General features: G+C 46.0%; 1 protein-coding gene across 2 annotated transcripts in view; it reads right to left on the bottom strand.

Moving 5' to 3' along the window:
• The window catches only part of LOC123518673 (B-cell lymphoma/leukemia 11A-like), a 75,586-nt gene extending 55,580 nt beyond the window's left edge, over window positions 1–20,006 (bottom strand). Inside the window, exons 1-2 of one of the 2 annotated variants that reach the window (XM_045279628.1) lie at window positions 19,414–19,545; window positions 17,049–17,286 (exon numbers count right to left, since the gene is read on the bottom strand). In XM_045279628.1, coding sequence (XP_045135563.1) covers window positions 17,049–17,091 — 43 coding nt within the window. In that variant the 5' untranslated portion in view covers window positions 17,092–17,286; window positions 19,414–19,545. Of the gene's footprint in view, window positions 1–17,048; window positions 17,287–19,413 lie in introns of both variants that reach the window. The other variant, XM_045279627.1, reaches the window with a different exon arrangement.
• Between the last annotated feature and the right edge of the window lie 984 nt (window positions 20,007–20,990).

Raw genomic sequence — 20,990 nt, 5'->3', positions numbered from 1 at the left:
ATGATAATTCGCAAAAAGGGAAACACACACACACACACACACACACACACACACACACATAAATGAACAGCAGCCATAAATTCACAACACAACCGTAAAATAAAATATATCACTCCGAGAAATTAAACAAAAAACATAAGAACCAAAATAGAATAAAAAGGTAAACGAAAATAAAAAGAATAGAAGAAAAGAAAAGAAGAAAAAACTCATGAAAGGAAAAACCAAACTCAACCATTCTCTCTCTCTCTCTCTCTCTCTCTGCGGACAACCCCAAACAACCCGGAGTCGCCCATCACAGAACCCCATTTCCCGGAGCCACACCACCGGATTACCGCACTCTTGCCACGCCTCACCCATCGCTGACCCGCCTACCCCCACAGGACGCCCCACCATGCCTCACCCATCACCTCACCCCCCCCAGGTCCAGAAGTACATATATAAGATGTATAAAATCTGGCGCGAGGGTCTGTGGGCGAGGGTTACGACCTTAAGACCGCCTGGTTACGGCCTCCTCCTGTGACCAGTGGCTCCTCCAGAGCTCCCTTTTTCCCTCCTTCCTTCGTTTCTTCCTTCACTCCAGTTCCTCCTGCTTTGTCTCCCTTCCTGCCTCCCCGCTTCCCTCTCTCGCTTCGTGCTTTGTTCGTATTTGTCTTATTTCGTCTTGATTCCTTGTATCCTGTTTATTTTCGTCTTCCTGCCTCTTTTTCCTCTGGCTCTCCTCCCTTTCCTCCCTCTCTGTTTCTTTTTCTCCCTTCCGTCGTGTCCACTTCCTCTCTCCATCCCCTCTCGAAGTGACACTTTCCCTTTCCCGAGTCCCTTGCATTACGGTCCTCACAGCTTGCTCCCCTCATATCCCTTCCTCGCTCTGTCTTACTCTTGTGATGTATCGCTTTATTTCAGCGGCGAATGAGCTTCAAGTCACAAGATCGTGCTGGCAATAAGAAATGCATTCAAAGGGCAGAACTGGGTAGCACCAGTCATGTTTTGCTACAGAGAATGGCTGTGAAATTTTAAGATCTTAATCAGGACTATTGGTGAATTCTTAAAATCACACAGAATCGATGCATCATGTTTTACGGAACCTTAAAGTCTCTGGGGAGATATTCTAACATGCATAAAATATAAATGTCTTCGGAAGTCAATGATTAATGCAATGCTACTAGGACGAAAATGGGCTTGAAGAAAAAAATAAAAGAATCTTCGCTCAAAATCGAGTATTGGATTGGTTTGCTTTATGATTATTCTCTGTGAACAGCTGTTAAATAAAGCTCACGCTAAGGTTATACGTGACATCTACTTACTTTAAAAGAAGATTAGATAAATTTATGGATGGGGATGATAGATGGCATCAGGTACGTAGCTTTTCTCATACAGGGACTGCCACGTGTAGGCCTGACAGTCTCTTGCAGATTCCCTCTTTCTTATGTTTTTATGTACTCATCCATTTATTTACTTGTGTATCATGAAGGCGAGTAAAGCATCAAAACAAAGACACACCATTTCTCACTTTCCTAAACATGAATGAGAGAAAAAAATATCATTAAATAAATTTATGAAAACTGCTGAACATTTCTAGAAACCAACAATATAACTCTAGTAGAAGTTGTGGGTGAGAGAAAGAGGGAGATGCGGGGGAGGGAAAGGAGGGAAAAAGAGAGGGGTTGGGATCGTTCTCCGGCAGATGGGGGCGGCAGGAATGGCAGGGAGGAGGGGGCGGGTTGGTGGTGACAATGGTGAGGCCTTTTTGTCCTGCACAGATGATCGAGGTGGGAGAAGAGAGAGAGAGAGAGAGAGAGAGAGAGAGAGAGAGAGAGAGAGAGAGAGAGAGAGAGAGAGAGAGAGAGAGAGAGAGAGAGAGAGAGAGAGAGAGAGGCTAGGGGAAGAAATGGCATATAGGTAAGTTTCGCGTGGGAGGGAGTATGAAGGGAGGGAGGCAGAGAAGAAAGGTGGTGGCGTGGGAGGGCAAAGGAAGGGAGGGAGAGGCTGTGGGAAGGGGATAGGGGTAGGTAGGGAGGGAGGGACTAGTGGCCGTTGTGTGCCCTCACATCGCAGGTCACACGGAGAAACATTTATCTAAATTCTCAATCGAGGATATTAGTGGCGCTTTGTGAGGGCATCTTTGTCGCCGCCAGCCCGGGACTTTTATAGAGGCAAAACATTTTTCACCAGGGTCCAGAGGCAGAGGCGGCGGACGCTGCACTCCCTCCCTCCCTGTCCACTTGGAACGAAAAGTCCTTATAGAGAGAGCACAATGACGAGAGGAAAAGCACATAAAGCCAGAGTAAATATCAACTTATACTTCTGAAAAAAAAGATAATAAAATCGAAGCGTCAATCTCGTTTTGCCTTCAGGAAATTTTGCTTTTGTATATTAAAGAATTATTAGGTTTTCAGGCAATTCATCTCATTTATCCACCGGTTGATTTGTTTTACAGCACACAGGAGTTAGCGGAGGAGTGACGGGGTGGGCGTCCGAGTGAGGGATGCGAGGAGGGCAACGGGAGGGGAAGGGAAGGAAGGGGTTAGACGTCCTGGGCCACCCTGCTAAAACACGGGATGCTGCCTCAACGCGTGTCATCGAAAATTACACCTTAGTCTCCCTATAACCACAAGGGAAAATGACGGACGCGCGAACTAAGAGGTTATCCCGCACACCCAAGGCGACAAATCATAAATAAAAGATGACCTGAGCGTTGTTTTCTTCACTTTCAGATCGAGCTAACGTAAATGTCAGTTTTTAGAGGTATAATTTACGCAGCAAGGGACCAGCTGGCTTTACCCATCCCGGGGCCATGCTGGGGCTGCCTGGGACTCCTGGTAGCCACGTGCCTTATGCGAAAACCGTTCCGCCCCGGTGGCTGCCTAATTCCCTGCCGCCAACTCACGCTCCTCGTTTTGTATGGTCGATCCCGTAACCACTGACTCGGAGGTACTGCTGTAAATCATCCTGTAATGCTCCAGCCCTTGTAAGGCCGCGATGATGAGCGTCCTTAAGCAGCCATCAGCTCCAATTAAACAACGAGGGAGGGGCAACCTGCACCTCTCCTTCGTTCATAAAAAAAAAGAAAATATGAAAAACACCCTGCCCTGTCTCGAGGAAACAGATTGGAAGGCAACGAAATCTACTGGGAAAAAACTGCCTCGGCTGGTTGCGAGTGAAAAGACGTGGTAATTTCTAGGCGAGACGCTGTTTGTCTGTAGCGGAGTCGGGCGGAAGGCGCGCGCCCATGTCGCCGCCCGCAGGATCTCCGCCACCCAAGTTTTCACCTAATGCTTGGTGGCCACGGAGATGAAAACTGCAAACTTTTCCCATTACACGCAGACCAGCGCACTGGATGTGAACTAGCGACATAGTTTTTTTGTGTGATCAATTCCTCGGCATCGCGGACAGATTATCGGCGTATATGTGTGGCAGCGCGGCCACCTGCCGGAGCCGGGGTCGGGAGGGTCACGTAGGCGGGAAAGATATGTCGGTGCAAGTTTTCACGTCACGAACTCGTCATTAACGTCAATTTTGGGCGAGCTAAACGCGGTGTTTCACTTCCTCTTGCCTTTCTGCGAGTTAAAAGGAAGAAGAAAGAAAACGCCAGTGGTCGAGCGGCTAAGAATAGTAACTAAGTGGAAGAAAAATATACTAGGATGATTAGCATAAATGAATAAAAAACAAGGCAACCGTTAAAAGCAATGAAAAAAGAGGAAGTTAAGCATTACTAACTATTAAATTCGTTGCTACAAACTCAAAATTTTACTGTTTTTCTCGAAGCCTTGGTCCGGAGAAACAGAATAAGATACGTGAAACCTTCAATGTAGAAAAAACATGAAGTGAAGAACCGCAACCCTAAAAATGTGACAGAGCTGAATACTTTTCGCCACACTCTCCCTCTGAGTTGTCCCCATCTGGCGGTCTTCTCCTTCTAGCTTCTCTTGACCTTTAATATCGAACTTTCTCAGTCTTGACGGCGCTCGAGTACTAAATGACGGGTATTCAAAAGTTTGCGAGAGCCGACCCTCAAACTTTCCTCAACCTCACAACCGCCGGATGGAAGGCCACCAAGTCATACGCATCAATCATCCAGCAGGACCCTTCACGCAATCACTCATCCGCACAACACCTTGCACCTCACCCATGCACAGCTTCCTTTTGATACCATCCATACAAGAGATCTGGTTTGCAATCGCTCCAAATCTATAGCATGTTAAGTCATCCATTAATTGGACGTATAACAGTATCATCTGTGAGGAGGAAGGAATGGGAAGGGAGGGAGAAGGGGGACCGGAGTGGGGAAGAGATATTGTAATTAAGTTTCAATTACCAGTAACTTCCTGGAACGACACTTAACGATGATGAGGAATGCGATCGCGGAGAAACTTCCCCCTAACTAATTTCATAACTCAATCTACCACCACTTGGCCAAGTCGAGGCCAAGTGCGAGGCGAGTCTATTCTGAAGCTTGGCGGAGTTCTTCTCATCAGAAGACGCCAGATTGAGTTACCTGGGGAGAGTTATCGGTGTAGGGTCAGAAGGACGGGGAGTATGAGGAAGCTGAGGCATTATACACATGTAGCATATATAGATATTGTCATGGCTACGCTACACTGAGACGTAAGAATAAAGGAAAAATATTACCGAGAGAACAATATGCTCTACCAGTATATGTATATATATCTCTGTATTTATATTTATGTCTATCTATCTATCTATCTATCTATCTATCTATCTATCTATCTATCTATCTATCTATATATATATATATATATATATATATATATATATATATATATATATATATATATATATATATATATATATATATATATATATATATATATATATATATATATATATATATATATATATATATATATATATATATATATATATATATATATATATATATATATATATATATATATATATATATATATATATATATATATATATATATATATATATATATATATATATATATATATATATATATATATGAACTCTAAATGAAATCATACACTCAGAGATTAAGAGAATATAAGAGTTAAGCTGAGTGTTTTTACTCTTAATTCATAAAAACTCGGAAGACAAAGTAAATATCAAAGAATAGGTTTATTATGCCCTTCACGGACGCTGGAGAATGTCAGTCACCATTGCATAGCAAACTACATTTAGAGTTAGCATTACTTCAATATTTTATTAGTATGAAGGTTTGAAGCAATAACAGAGATAAAAATGTTTCCTTCCTTCCACTTCGACCCCGCCAACCCTTCAGCCCCGTAGCTCAAAGACCATGTGTATCCATCTTTTGAGCCCCTTTAAAAAAGATGGACGAGTCATTATTTGATCCTCGGCATAAGGAGTGTGATAACAAGGCGGAGAGATGACAATGGCTCTCCTCCAGGTTGTACAAAGCCAGTGGTCGACCGAGACTTGTTCGGCGGCTGTTGGCTGACCGCAACGAGGGAGGGAGTGTGTCGTGGGGAGGGGGACGAAGGGACACTGGACACAGGAGTCTTGAGGTATTGTGGTAGACAAAACATATCCTGACACATACAATTATTTGTCCATATATTATGTTCTGCATGAAATGGTTCGTACTATTTATAGACTTGTGAGATTTGCATTGCCTCGTCAGCGAGATCAGTTTTCTTAGTTAACTCTTTCACAAACTTTTCCTTTCTGGGTAAGATTAATTATGATTAATACCTTATTGAAAATATGAAATTAAATTACGTTCAGTTATATATTTCTTCTACATCTATCGCTCAGCCTATCTGTCTATACATCTAACTATCTACCGATCTATTTGTCTATTTACCGTTTTGTAGGAATAACTAAATTAAAAAGAATAGATGATAAAAAGTATATATATATATATATATATATATATATATATATATATATATATATATATATATATATATATATATATATATATATACACACACACACACACACACACACACACACACACAATATGCGTTTGTAAATGTATACAGACACAAGCATTTACTAAATTTTTCTTTTTCTCTTCTTAAGGAATGAGTGTCAGCCGGAAAATCTCCTTGAATAGCGCGTCGCAGTGTCCAGTGGTTCCGTTACCTTGTTGTACGCCACAAGTTCCACAAGTTTACATACCTATTTAACCCTCGCTCCTGGCGCCGGACAAAGGCACATTGACTAGCGCAGACCACACTACACACCCTCCAGTCACAACACCAACACCTCTTAAAGGACCAGCAGCGGGAAGAAAGACGCCCACCACAAGGCACAAGACGCGGCGGCCACAGCCTCCCTCACAGCACACCCACAACACGGCCACTGTTCCCCCTGAAGGCTTTCACTGGTCACTCGTGGCTGGTCTGTGCTCTCCTTCATGTGCTAAGAGCTGCAGTGACACGTGGGATTTGCATGGGTAATGTAACGCCCGAGTGCCTCATGTTCGACACCGGGGGAAGGAGGGAAGGAGAACCACCAGTCCCCTGTCTTGTTGTGAGGGCTGAGGGAGTGTGGGGGGAGGGAAAATATAAGCCTTGTTTAGTCAGGCGTGGTTAGCTCGGAATAGTCTCCTGTTTATTGATTAAGAGTCTGCAGCCTACACACCCCCAGCCAACATTGTCTTTCTTCGGCACAGCAAATGAAGGGAAACAGGAGCTCTTAGGCCCGGCACCGCGGCTGACCAATGGCCACCGTCCAGCCCCTAAGACTAATGATGCAAACGGTGACGTCATGTCGGCCAGGCAACTCCCATTGGCCGGTGGGACACAACGAGCAGGCGATTGGTCAGCGGGTCGGCTATGAGAATGGAATCTGTGATATGCTCCGGTAGACTCCCTCAGGTTTATCCAACACGGAGGCAGGTGTGTCTTTGTGAGGCTCTTGCTCTCTCTCCCCGCCACCACAACAAAGGGGCCGGAGGAGGGATCTTATTAATGGAACAATAAACATCGCCGCTTCAAATCAATACAGGAGGAAAGTATTGCAGTGGTGCGAGGGATGGGTTGAAGTGGCAGGGCGGCAGGACAACACCCCGGGACAATCAGTCTGGTAATGACGGCGGTGCAGACACTCCCAGGCGTAACGAGGCGGTAATTGATAAGCTGTTTCCCGCGTAATAAAGAAGAGAGGAAGATTTACTGTGGCGGCCGAGCTTCCCCCTCTCATGTCGCTTCTCATAATTGGTTTCTCCTTCATCAGGGCCCCGCCGTTGCTGTTATTGCTGTCGTTGAATGCGGCGGTGGCAGTGGATGTTATGGTGGTGTTAGTGATACTGATGGTAGTGGCGATGGTGGTGGTGAAAGTGATGGTTATGATAACAGGGATGATGATGCTGATATATCTCTTGGAGTCTATGTATGTATTTGGTGCTGCTGGCGCTCCTAAAAAAAGAGTTGATTAATTCATTTTACTCTGGTGAAAGTGAACTACTACTCCTACTACTACTACTACTACTACTACTACTCCTACTACTACTGATAACGTCACTAATGGCCAATCAAAGTACTATTAACTTTAATTAACCCCAACAAACAAGAGGACTGCGTAACACTGGATGTCTCAATGAATCGTTCCTTCACCCTAGACCCGTTTTCTTTGTTTTGCCTCCGCGTAACACAAGTAACACAAGATAAACTCATCAAGAACCTTAAGCTGCCACAGAGCGCACGTTTCTCGCACTGCTTATCATTTTTCGAGTGCCTTGAGAGAGAGAGAGAGAGAGAGAGAGAGAGAGAGAGAGAGAGAGAGAGAGAGAGGTAATTTTCTTTCCAGGTAGGTCTACGCGCGAGGCTGGGGAACGTGTCTGGAGAGGATGATAGTGTTGGCAGTGGTGGTGGCGACGGCGGCGGCAGCTTCGGACGTCATCAGTAATAAGGCGTCTACCAGGATCTGCTGAGGCTCACCGGTGCCTCCTTAATGACCTCTGCCCACATCCTCCCTCTCCCCCACCCCTCTCTCTCTCTCTCTCTCTCTCATTCTCTCCCCTCTCCCTCCCCTCACCTCGTCCCACGACTGCGTTTTCCTCTTTCTCGTTCTCCTCCGTCATCTCCCTCTCCTCCTACTACTGTTGCTCTTTTTTCTGTCCCTCTCTCTCTCTCTCTCTCTCTCTCTCTCTCTCTTTCCAATCTCCGTTTCCTATCTTTCCTCACATCTTTCCTCCACCTTCCCTTTCCCTCTCACCTACTACAGACTACTACTTTCCCCGAGTGACTCTCTCTCTCTCTCTCTCTCTCTCTCTCTCTCAATGTGGAAAATCAATGAACACGATGCGAATATAAAGAATAATCATTGCTGTTATTTGTGTTATTATTGTTGTTATCATTGTTGTCATTATCATTCCCTTGTCATCACTATCATTACTTCTCGTCACAAAAAGTACTCAAACCCGAGAAAGACAAAGATAAGGAGCATTAAGAGAAGTTCTTGATAATCCAGCATACACCAACAGTCCCGTAACAGCCGCCGCCACCAGAACCAAGCGACAGACTCTCCCAATGCCTGCCTCCTCATTACTGCAGCATCTTCAGACAATAAGAATCAGCCGCACGAATTTCTTGCTTTCTGATTGGGTCGCCATGTGGTCACTGGATAACATTAACCTCCTTCAGTACTGCGACGCATTTTTACCTGGGTTTTGTGTACGATTAAACAATTTCATTTATATCAGGAAGGGTTTATGGAAGTTAAAAGAATAATGGCCAGAATCTTCGCTATTTTAATCCCTACTTAAGTTACTGAAGCTTTATAAAATCACCAAATAGTAACCAGAATGAATATGGAAACGCGTCATGGTACTGAAGAGGTTAATACGGGAAACTCCTGCTATGGGGTGACTTGAAGATGTGTTTGTAAAATAGGTTGTTTTTACATATGAGTGTGTATTGCTGCGAGACATTTGAGTTCACTGTGTTAGTACAAAATGTTGGGTAGAGGTAAGGTTATAAATTTTAGATTGTATAGTATTTTCTGTTTTCTTTTTTTTTTTAGAGTGAAAAGTCTGTCACTACGAATGATATCTTTGTATGGACATCTTGTTATTATCACCTTATTATTATCTCACTATTTCTTTCCCACATCTCATCTTTTCCTATCCCAGTACAGAAGATCCCTTTTTTCTCTTTAATTCTGACATCTATTTTTTCAGCGCATATGGTCATTAATACAATAGATAGATAAGAACAAAATAAAACATCCTTCCCCATCACTCCGATACATCTTCCGTTTTCCTTCTATTTTTTTATTTCCCTCCAATACCTGACGTCTTCCTTTTTTCTTCCCTTTTCTTTTTTCTCTCCCTCGCACACACAGGTAAGCAGAGGTCGGGTACAGATAACTGATCCCGCCACGTATTACCGGAGAGAGCTAGAGAGGGAGAGGCGGCCACATACTTTCGTAATAAAAGACACTCGAGTAATCCTCTTCCAGGTCCCCAAATCTACTCATTATTGACCCTGGACTCCGGCTGTCAGATAAAGCATCGCTGGAAAAGAAATTAGTTCCTTACGCTGGAGCAGAAGCAGGAGGAGGAGTAGGAGGAGGAGGTCGGGGGAGGGGTACTAGGAGGGAAAAGAAACGGAGGAGGACGGAGGAAGGGAAGAAGACTTGGAGGGGTAGTAGAAGACAGGAGAAGAAGAGGAAGAGGAGAAGGAAGGAGGAGGAGGAGGAGGAGGAGGTCCATACAAGGTTTGGATAGGGAAGGTGAGACGGTGGGTGGAAGAGACTGGGTGGATGGATTTTAAAGGGGACGAGGTGGTGTGGGTGGAGTGTGCCTGGGTGTAACTGCAACTGTAAGGTAGACTGTGGGTGTGGTATAGTGCGGAGTGGTGGTGTGGTGTGGTGTAGTGTGGTGCTGTGTGGATTGTATTGATGCAACAAAGTGTTCTGCAGTATGCGTACAATTTTGCTCTCTCTTTTTTTTTTTCTTTTGAGGGGGTTGATAAAAATTAGGTTCTGGTCATGAAAAAAGAAAGAGGTGGAAACGTGAAGAGTACTGAGCGAAAAATTGGTGTGGTAATGGGCGGTGCTCTGACTGTGGCTGAAGAAAGGATCGTGATGAGTGAGTTGGCTTGGACACCACAACTCTGGCAGTGGATCATGAAAGAAGGAGAAAAATAAGATAAAAGAAAGAAAAATTAGTTAAATTCTGTTTAAGACATAAGATACTGAAACTAGAGAGCGAGAGCGAGAGAGAGAGAGAGAGAGAGAGAGAGAGAGAGAGAGAGAGAGAGAGAGAGAGAGAGAGAGAGAGAGAATTAGAGAAGATGGGATAAATCTACGGAATATTTTTGCCTATAAGAGAAAAATCATTCCTTTCACAAAAACAGCATTGTAATCAAATTATCCTTTGGCACCACTCAAAAAAAAAAAAAAAAAAAAAGAACTAACAAAAAAACTAAGAACGCTGATATCAAAACAGATAAATTAGTTTGAATTCTGAAATGTAAAATAGGTGGTACTGGGATAGTAGAAGAGGAGGAGGAGGAGGAGGAGGAGGAGGAGGAGGAGGAGGAGGAGGAGGAGGAGGAGGAGGAGGAGGAGGAGGAGGAGGAGAAGAAGAAGAAGAAGAAGAAGAAGAAGAAGAAGAAGAAGAAGAAGAAGAAGAAGAAGAAGGAGAAGGAGAAGGAGAAGAAGAAGAAGAAGAAGAAGAAGAAGGAGTAGCAGTAGGAGGAGGAGGAAGACGTGTTGCAGTTCTACGCATTAATAATCGCCATAACTTGATCGGTGCTCGTGTGTCGGTGAGCTGGAGCATGCGGGCGTGTGGTGCAGAGTTTGAAGGAGGAGGAGGAGGAGGAGGAGGAGGAGGAGGAGGAGGAGGAGGAGGAGGAGGAGGAGGAGGAGGAGGAGGAGGAGGAGGAGGGAGGAGGAGGAGGAGGAGGAGGAGGAGGAGGAGGAGAAGGAGGAGGAGAAGAGGAGGGGGAAGAGGAAGAGGAGGTGTGGCAGAAGAAACTAGAGGTGGAGGGAGAATGAGGAGACATGGACTGTTGCCTTAGGACTGTTCTCTCTCTCTCTCTCTCTCTCTCTCTCTCTCTCTCTCTCTCTCTCTCTCTCTCTCCCTCTCACCTGAATGAATTATGCAAGACTATTTAATTCTCGGTACATAATTATGCTCCTCAATTCAAGTATTTAAGACAGTGATGTGAATCGATGAATTAATGCAATAATGACAACATACATCATACACACCACACCACACCACGCACACTACACCACGCCACACCACACCACGCCACACCACACCACACATCTCATGATCTCCTTCCCACCAAGATGCTTCCTGAACATTTCTTTCTTACATTTCTTAAACTCCTTTGAGGATTATATTGGACAAAACCTCGCGCCTCTGACCAAAACATGCTGCCAAGCCACACACCTTAATTGAAACATGACGCAGCAGACGCACGGACACACAGACATATAAACGTACGTACATACAAACACACGCACGCGCGCGCGACACGAACTCACCCATCATGCAGCAGCATCTTGGGCAAACACGTTCCCAAAACAAGATCACATCGCCGCCTAGACTTCAATCCCCGCGTCTGTAGTCTCCGGACCCTTCGATTTCCAGTAAGCCTTTGCCGGCAGCCATATTGTCCCTGGTTCAATTTACACGGCCGGCTGGGCTGAAGCTTACCTGATATATTGGAGTGGTTTGGGAGAGTCGTGTACAAACAAGGGATTATGCGGATAGCGGCTACTAATTATCAACAAGCACGGCCAATTGTCTGCTGTGTGGATAGTCTTAGTGTGTGTGGATACAAGGAGCCGCGCGGGCCTGTTGAGGATAATTACGGGAGCACACGGTGAGGCAGAGAGTGTATGTGTCGTGCGATATACGTGTTTGTGAGGCGTGCCGAGTGTAGGCGAGGAGCAGGAGTAGGAGGAGGAGGAGGAGTAGTAGGAAGACCAAGAGTAGGAGTAGGAGGAGGAGGCAGCAGCGAGGTGAGTGTCCCTTTGTGTGGCAGAGTAAGACGTTGTGTTAATTAAACCAAGAGGAGAGAGACGCCGTCGAGAAACACAGCGTCGAGAGGTAAACACGGACACGCGCCTACAGTACCGCGTCTGATTCACAGGATCGAAGGCTTCCATTACCACCTAACGGAAAAGCCGCAGATCAAATTTCAGCCTGGGATAATGACGGCCAAAGGAACCCACTGACAATTACATGACTGATTTTGTTGCTATACACGCCGGGGTAAGAGTGCAATGATGATTTGTGTAAGGTTCACTTATTTAACATTTGTTTGTAGTTTGTCTCTTGAGAAATTTTGCCCGAGGTCTTATTTATATTGCAGATTATGGATGAAGTCTTGGTGAACGATTAACAAACAGGAAAGCAGCTGTCATCAGTGAAGAATCTTGGATACACTAAATATAATTAAGTAAATAAATAAACAAATATATATATATATATATATATATATATATATATATATATATATATATATATATATATATATATATATATATATATATAATCGCACTTGGTATATGTACTACAACGTATTTAAAAATAAAATAAAAAAACTTATCAAAAACGATTCTTGCAATCTTTATTCCAAACTTAAGCTTGTGTCCTTCAGCAAAAAACTGCAAAAGTTACTGATACTGTTAATATAGTTCAGTGAAGGGATACCTAGCAGAAATGCATACAGCATCAGACATGGAACACGTAGCGGAAGACGACCATGAGGGGAGTGTGGAGCGGCGCCGCGGTGGGCAGAGGAAGAGGCTTAATAATGACACCTGGGCCTCTCGGGTTAATTGAGGCGCGTGTGTGGGGTAATCTGTGGCGTGTTATTAGCATCGGGCGAGGCCAGGTGCGGCGGGCAGGTAAGCCGCGGCAGCCTGCTCCTCCACCACCACCAGCACCACCGCCGTCACCTCGCCGCCACACCTCATTACAGCCACTCTTGTTTCCAAACCACGTGGGATCGTCACCCGCCGACCCTCTATCCACCGCTGTCTCGCCCATCAAGCTTATTTCACGGGTGGTGTGTTCTGTGTATCAGCTGCGGGAACACTACTTAAATTTTTTGATCAACATAATATTTCGAGCGAGTAGTTTTATATCTCCCTTTCAGTGTACTTTGGGATCTCTCTCTCTCTCTCTCTCTCTCTCTCGGGCGCGCTAACCAGGTCTCACCATTAGTCAATAGAGGCGTCACCACCTCACCAACAGCCCGTCATCACGACCAAAAACCGTGAAGAACATGGAAAAAAAGAACCTGGTGACAAACAACCATTCATTACTGCCTTGTCCCGCCGCCGCCTGAACCTCCTCCCCCGCCAGTCACCACCACCACCACATCACACCAGTCACCACCGCCCTTCACCTCGCCCACAAAACAACGCTCATCACCAGCTTCCCTTTTTTCTTCTGCCCCGTACAAGTTATCCCACTTCCCTGCATACACTTCCTATTACCCATTCCCAGCTTCCCACACACTCTCTCTGCCTCACCCCACCCGTCACCCCTCTAATTGTCCCCACAAACACCCCACCCGTATGTATTTCCCTCCCCAACACCTCTCGTTAAAATCTATCTACCAGCAGTGACTTGAAAAGGCCTGAAAAAATTAACGGATGCATAAATCTGAGGTCGAGGCTGCCCCTAGGCCTAAATAAAACCTATGGTGTTCATGGTGGCGCTACATGAGGCCGGCGGAGTGGAGACAAAGGCCCGACAGTAAGGGAGCTCTGATGATTCTAATTCAGGCTGACAATAAACTAGAGCTAAACGAGATGATAAGTGAATGGCATCAATCTTGTGCAGCACGAGTAGGCCTGGGAAAGAAAGGGGGTCACACTGCCACCCTGTAGGCCTATGACGCAACACAGCCGCGGGTGAGGCTCCCCCATATATGAAGCACCGCCCCCCTTCCCTTCACCGTTCCTCTTCCTTTACTGGACCCCATGTCAGAAGCGAAAAAAAAAAAATGGAATAATTAAAACTGATCTCTGTATGTGTTCATAACTAATAAAGAAAAAAAGACGGGGGGGGATGTAGGCGTGCATTCGAGCGCGCGCGCACACACACACACACACACACACACACACACACACACACACACACACACACAAACACACAGACACACACACACACACACACATGGATATATGAAAAGAAATTAATGTATGTTTGAGTTTCCCTAAATAAGTAACCTAACAAAATGCAAGTAAATATGCATGTAAAAATAAAGAAAGAAATCAGGAAAGAAGAAAATAAATATTACATGACAAATTAAGTGGAAAACTTGCGTTGCAGAACTCTTGCATGCAACACACACACACACACACACACACACACACACACACACACACACACACAAGCCATCACTAAGCCTCAAGTCTTGACTTCGTTACAAAACTTTCGTTTCACAAAAGCCGCTGCAAGATTGCCATTCTAATAGTGATCATTTTCGCCCATTTCCATTTAGAGGCAAAGGCTGGTAGTTATATCCCTTCGTGATAAATCAAGTTACAACACACATTGAAATTCATTTAGGAGGTTCGTCTTCAACAGCGCGTCTGTATGTGCGCGAGTGCATGTGCGTTCGTGTGTCTGATCCCACGAAACCACAATTCCTCAATCATTCCATTTGGCGAGCTACTGGAACACCTGAGGGGGAGAGTGAGAGGCGCGGAAAAGAGCGCTGGAACTCTCACACTTCCGCGGAGACAAAGGTGAGCGCCAGCCATTAAGGTGAGGGAAAAAGAAGGCCGGCGAATGGTCACAAGCTCTCACCGGGTTTTCATTGGTGGAAATCGGCACTAATAATTTGAGACAGACTTTAATGCACACTTAAATTCTCCTCTGTGATTGGCTCTCCGGGGCCTTAATGTCGTTAACGGGGGAGCCTTTGTCCATCCCGCCCTCGCCTCGCAGCCCAAATGGAACCCGGAGCGCAATGTATATATGGTCAGTAATACAATTTGAAACACGTGACTCGATTTCCCTTCTCCCTAATTTCGCCTCGATCCACATGAAAGCTATACTGCCTCTTCACTGCTGTTTTATTCTTTGTCCCTTTTTTTTCTATCTCCTCTCTAATTTTCCCCGACGGACTGTGTGCCACGCGACGGTTGTTCTCCCATCCACATGCATCAGCTAAGGATTGCACCGCGGAGCATTCAGACAGACAGGAGAATATTACGAAACTTTTTCAAACGGATTCGGACGCCTGTTACTGCGTGGGAGGATGGCCCGGGGGTGAGGAAATGGGGAGGGGGGTGCAGGAGCGAGGAGGGGAGGTATTGTTGGGGGGAAGCGGTAGGGTAGAGGGGGATGGATGAAAAGAGGCGAGGAACTGGGGGTAGGGATGAGGGGAATAGCGGAGAAAAGGGGGTGGAATCGAGTTGAGAGAAAACGGGAAGATGGGCGTGAGACTCCCGCAGGGTTCCGCACGAGGGGACGGAGCGAAGAGGAAGAGGAGGAGGAGGAGGAGGAGACGAGGAGGAAGAGAAGGAAGATCAGGAGAGAGAGGAAGAAGAGGTGAGTATTACTGCTGATAAAGCTAAGTGGAATTTTAGTTGAAGTTGAAAAAAAGGAAATAATGAATATACAACCCAATTATAAATGAATAATGTTGGACGGCCGGGAGAAGCAACTAAACTGTCATTTCTCCTGCAAACACAAATAAAGCGACCAGGAGGCGGTACCAGATAGCATACTATAGCAAAGAAAAGGAGGAAGAAGAGGAAGAGGAGGAGGAGAAGGAAGAGAAGGAGGAGGCAGTGAGGAGACGGAGTAGGTAGGACACAGAGTAAACTTCAATGATTACCATAAACAACTCCTCCAAAGAACCTTCCCCTCCCACAGTGATGGAAAAACACCAACTCGGGCGAGGTTGACCTTGAGACACTCTGAGCAGCAGCGTAATTACGACAAAAGGCGACCGCTGAAGTATTGGAAAATCAACTTCAAGCAATTTTCCCCTAAATCTTTAACTAATTGAGTGAGAGAGTGAGGAATATGTGATAAACTATCCTTGAGAGAGAGAGAGAGAGAGAGAGAGAGAGAGAGAGAGAGAGAGAGAGAGAGAGAGAGAGAGAGAGAGAGAGAGAGAGAGAGAGAGAGAGAGAGAGAGAGATCCCCCGGACTTCCTTCACTCTCTATCAGACGGAGATCTCTCACAGGCCATAACACGGAGTGACCAATTTACCGTGGTCATAGAGCTCCTATACACACACATTAATTCTGGCGGGGTCATCCTCTAGCCCTCCATCTCCTCGAGGGGACGATCCGAGGGGGAATTGAGGAGTCATTCTCGGCCCCCATTGATGACTTGATTCTTGGGTTGTTGGAATAGGAATGAGGAGGCTGGAGGCATCGAGAGGCGGGCATACTTTACGGCTGCTCTTCTTCCAGCACTAAGGGACACGGAAAAAAGGTGGTTGTGTCCCTTAGAGTAAAGGAAGGTAAAGACGTATTGGTCTAAGACTGCTAATTGGTCTTGAATTAATATCTACACAGTTAGGCCAAACGCTCATAACTTATTTAAGGATGGTGTAACTTGAGGAACGTAGACAGACACACAAAAAAATATATACACACTAAAGTACCAATAGCAGAGTGCGCGAGTTTTAAAGGAGTATACCCAGAGAACAAGGATACATAAATAATTAACATATCTTAAAGATGCCCTCCAAAGGCCAGGAAAGACTCCGAGACAATAGTGGCGTGTTGCTAAGTGGCGAGGAAAGCTAAACATTGTCTGACGAAAATCGATACTTATTACTTCAAAGTTTGAGGCAAAAATCACGAGTGGGCGTTATCTCTTTCCCGGTTACTTATTAATTAAAGTAGCAGAAGTTTGTGACCTGCATGACCCCGACTCGCCAGGGACTTGAGGGCAGCTGTTGCAGGAAGTTGCAGCGGCGAGTGGGAATAGTTGAGTTAACTTGGCGAGGATGGCAAAAATGTGAAGTAAACAGCGGCAAGATTCAGGGAGGTCAACGCGAGCATTCCGAGCGTACGTTTGTAAACAGAAGCACGAGTGTTTACCGATGATAGCATAAACAAGCTGCTGAGAAATAAGGCTAAGGAATCTGACCTGTCAACCTCAGCAAGGCGGCGATGACTTGCGTGCCCATCATGATCTATGCTCCCTCAGTCATGGTAGAATGCCCCAGAATAGCCGGATACTGTCCTGTCTGATTCGCCCCAGCATCCGGCGGCCGCTGCAATCTGGTCAGTTGTCAGAAACCCCTCCACAGTGACTTCCTTTTCCCTGGTGACTCGTAGAGGTACCAAGGAACAAGGCTGCTCCTCATCTTGCGCCATCAGTGCGCCTTCCCAGGACGAAAATCAGACACGTTACTATAAGATGTGTCCTTCACCTGGCCAAGTCAACCAAAATTGAATAAAAGAATCAATCCCCTCTCTCGTAAATACGCTCCCATCCTTTTCATTAATCTCGACCCCATTTTCCCCTTCGCCCTCACCGTCCATGCGATCAGAGGAACCCTCGTGGCCATCCTTCAGTGGAGGAAATAAGCAGCAATTAATGTAATTCTCTACACGAGCGTCCCTTGGCTCTCCCTTCGCTTGATTGGCCTTGTGGACACGAAGGGCAATGAGCATGATACTAAATTATCTGTGTTACCCTGCCGCGGGCGTCTCCTCCCTGCCGCTGACCACTTTCTGCCCCTCCCCTTCTTGCCGTGGCTACTTGTGTTGGTAGATCACACTCGCAGCACCCACTTCCTCACTAATGACGGCAAGATGCTTTTGGACAAGGCATTTCATTGACATAGATTGAGTAAGTGTGTGTTTTGGTAAGGTAGAACTGTATTAAGAAGGGAGGGAGTTCTTTATTCATATGTATTCCGTATCACTGTCAGTCATTCACTAACTTAAATGTGTTGGCTTCCTTACTATATGCAGATTATTATGAAACAATTGTCTAAGTTATTAGGTAATATATTCTTTCTCAAAATATGATAGAAAAATAAAACTTCTGCAAAAGATGAACACTGAGAAAGGTCGTGATTTATCAACACTGTAACATAATTTTTAGTGCTCAGACCAAACTAAAACACAAAACACTTAATCTAATTCTTTACTCATTGGGTCAATTAAGAATACTACCCTGAGAGCATTCCCCTAATGACTGATCGACTGAGAGAGTGGTATCGAGTGTGTCATCTGCCAAGTACAGATCCCTCAAACGCGCCTCATGTCCGTCGAGCCAACATAAGTCAGCTTCAGATCACACACGATACCGATGACACGCCGATGCTCCGAGGCGGCAGCGGGAGACCGAGAGACCGGGGGGGCGGGAGGACATCTCATCTGACTTGCAATTGTTGTCGTGGCAGCCCCGTAACGGACGCCACGACCTCAAACAATCACCAACCACTACTATCTTGACCGACTCCTTATCTCTTCCTGCCCAAGCGAAGCCGCCCCCAGTCTTATCGCTGCCCTGAAACTTAGCCAACATTTGTAACTTTATTATCGACGCCGCTGACATATCTGTGATCGCCTCAGAGGACCAAGAAGAGGTTTGTCTCAGTAATTTGTCCCGCTCGCACATCGAACATCAATCTAACCCTGCCCTTCACATCTGACACTAAAACAAAGACAACCAGGCTGCCTCGTAACATTCAAAATTTAGCCCGAATGAATGACGGCAACAGTCGGGGAGGCGGCTGGGGCGCGCGCCGGGTCTCTTCCCTTCTGTTTTTTTACCCACACTCAACTCGTGCAAAAACCTCCCAGCCGCTGCCGATTGTACGTCACCAATGTACGCTGATGTCCTAACGTCACCTACGACTACTATTCAATGGTCTTTGTCTTACGCCACGAGCTGGAGGCGATGCAGATCAGGGGCACCGGGGCGGCTATCGGCACGGCGGCAGGATGTGCTTTCCCCTCCAGCTATCCTTCAACACCACATGTTCCTTGGCCGGAATATTCGTTGTTTTTTTTTTACGTAGAAATGAAGCGTCTCTACATGACTGACTGCCGCGCTGTACTAGAACAGGCCAACAGAAGCCGAACTTGATAACAAGATTTCTATCCAACCCGAGCAAATTTGTTGACTTCGAAAATCAGTCTGCACCGCGATAACACTTGCACTCAGATATGATGATAAGCAAAATTAAAGAATTTGAGTCAGACACTTAGTGTGATACCTGTGATGTGAATTTGATGAATGTTTTGGAGGAATCCCGAGTCACAATGAAAATATATATAGTGAAAGGAAACATTTGTACTGCCTGACAGTAACACACAATGCAAGAAAACTAAATTACCAGCTGTGAACAACACCGCTATACCATCGACAAGTTGTCACTCTAAGGTAGGAAACTCTTGGACTTAGTAAAATTACACACACACACACACACACACATACACACACAAACATGAAGTAAATCAAAGTAAAAATAATTTGTAAATGAACAAGTTCTCACCTCGCTTTCCCTCGTCCGTCTTGATTTCGCCTTTGTCCGTCTCTGGGTTTTTAAGGAACATGCTCAGCAGAGCCAAGTTGCCCGGATACAACACTTCCATCTTATCCGAGTCAGGACTGCGGAGTTTCATACAGGAGGTGGCTGCTGTGTCCTCGCCTACCTCAGTATCATGTCCTCACAGCCTCCCGCGTCACCACCACACAGGGTCTTCGCCGCCTTGACTTCCTCTCCTGGCGGCTATTTTCTATTTCCTTGCTTCACTTGACACTTCAAAAATTAAAGTCGAGGAAAGGTTTCGGAAATTCATAATCTTCAACAGCTGATTCTCTACATTCTTAATTTCACCACAACAGATTCAAGTATCCAGTGATAAGTCCATGGGGGCGGCTTAGGTAGGGATGCCACAGGAGCGGTGGCAGGGATGGAGCCGCCGCTATGTGCCGCCGCCTGGGTCGGGTGCCAGTGGTGGACTGAGCGGCAACTGGGCGGTGCGGCAAGACCGTGCGCCGCTATGTCCGCTGGGTGACTGAGCAGTGGTGGCCGGCGGGCCCTCCGTCCACCCTCCCGCCCTGCCTCAGCGGACCCGTCGCGACCCCGCCACACACACACAGGCACCCACACTCACACACGCACTTATGCACACACTCACGCGTACAGGGACACGTTCACACTCCCGCGGTACCTACGCAGACACTGCAGGAGTTTTTATTTATTATCGATATCGTAAGACAATCAAGTTTTAATGCAGAGAATGAGGTGCCGACTAGTGCACCACCAAACAATTATATAATTTTGGTGGAACGTGCAGCAACTTTGGTGTCATTTGCTTTCGTCAGAGCCGCCTGGTTCCCTCCACCATACGCTATAGTCCTTGGATCTTATTTTCCGTGGCCAGGGGATAGTAGTGGTAGACTATCATATAGCTGTTTTACTCAGTGTGAGGGAGAGCGGGCAGGTGGGTTGCTGGCTGGCTGGCTTGGGGTCAGAGCGACGGAGGGGAAACAGCACTACTCGGGCGGTGGCGGGCTCTGGTGGCAGAGGCCAGCACTAAGCCCGTCACCAGCACACGCCGCCTCGCCGCGGCTGCCTGCTAGCAGCTACCTCGTAATCTCTCTCCGAAACGGAACGCAACTTTTGATTCACTCGCAAGGCAGAAGACGAGGAGTGAGTGCAGACATCGGGGAGCGCCGGGCGGTGACAGCAAGGCGGAGGATCATCGCACCGTCAGATAACATCGCATGGTGACACTGATTAAATACATTTGTTGAAAGTGTGTCCTCTGTTGAAATAATCTGAACTTTATCTTGCGAAATCTAGGGTGACTTTCTGCTTTCTAAAAAACTTGTATGTGCACTTTTTCTTTAAATGAATGATATCACTTAGAGGAGTGCCATGCTGCAAGCCAGGACATTGCACCAGCAAATTTTTACTGCAATACTCGTACGTAGCGCAAAGTGACAGCTTACTGATTGTAATGATGTACTGAACCATCTGACTAACTCAGGAGCATACCAATTACATGCACACACACACTCACAACCGCGCTCATTACAAGACGGCCAGTATACCAGAGAGAA

Source organism: Portunus trituberculatus, chromosome 44 (genome assembly GCF_017591435.1).
Source record: "Portunus trituberculatus isolate SZX2019 chromosome 44, ASM1759143v1, whole genome shotgun sequence".
Taxonomy (NCBI): Eukaryota; Metazoa; Arthropoda; class Malacostraca; order Decapoda; family Portunidae; genus Portunus; species Portunus trituberculatus.
This window is presented reverse-complemented; position numbering and strand designations above follow the sequence as displayed.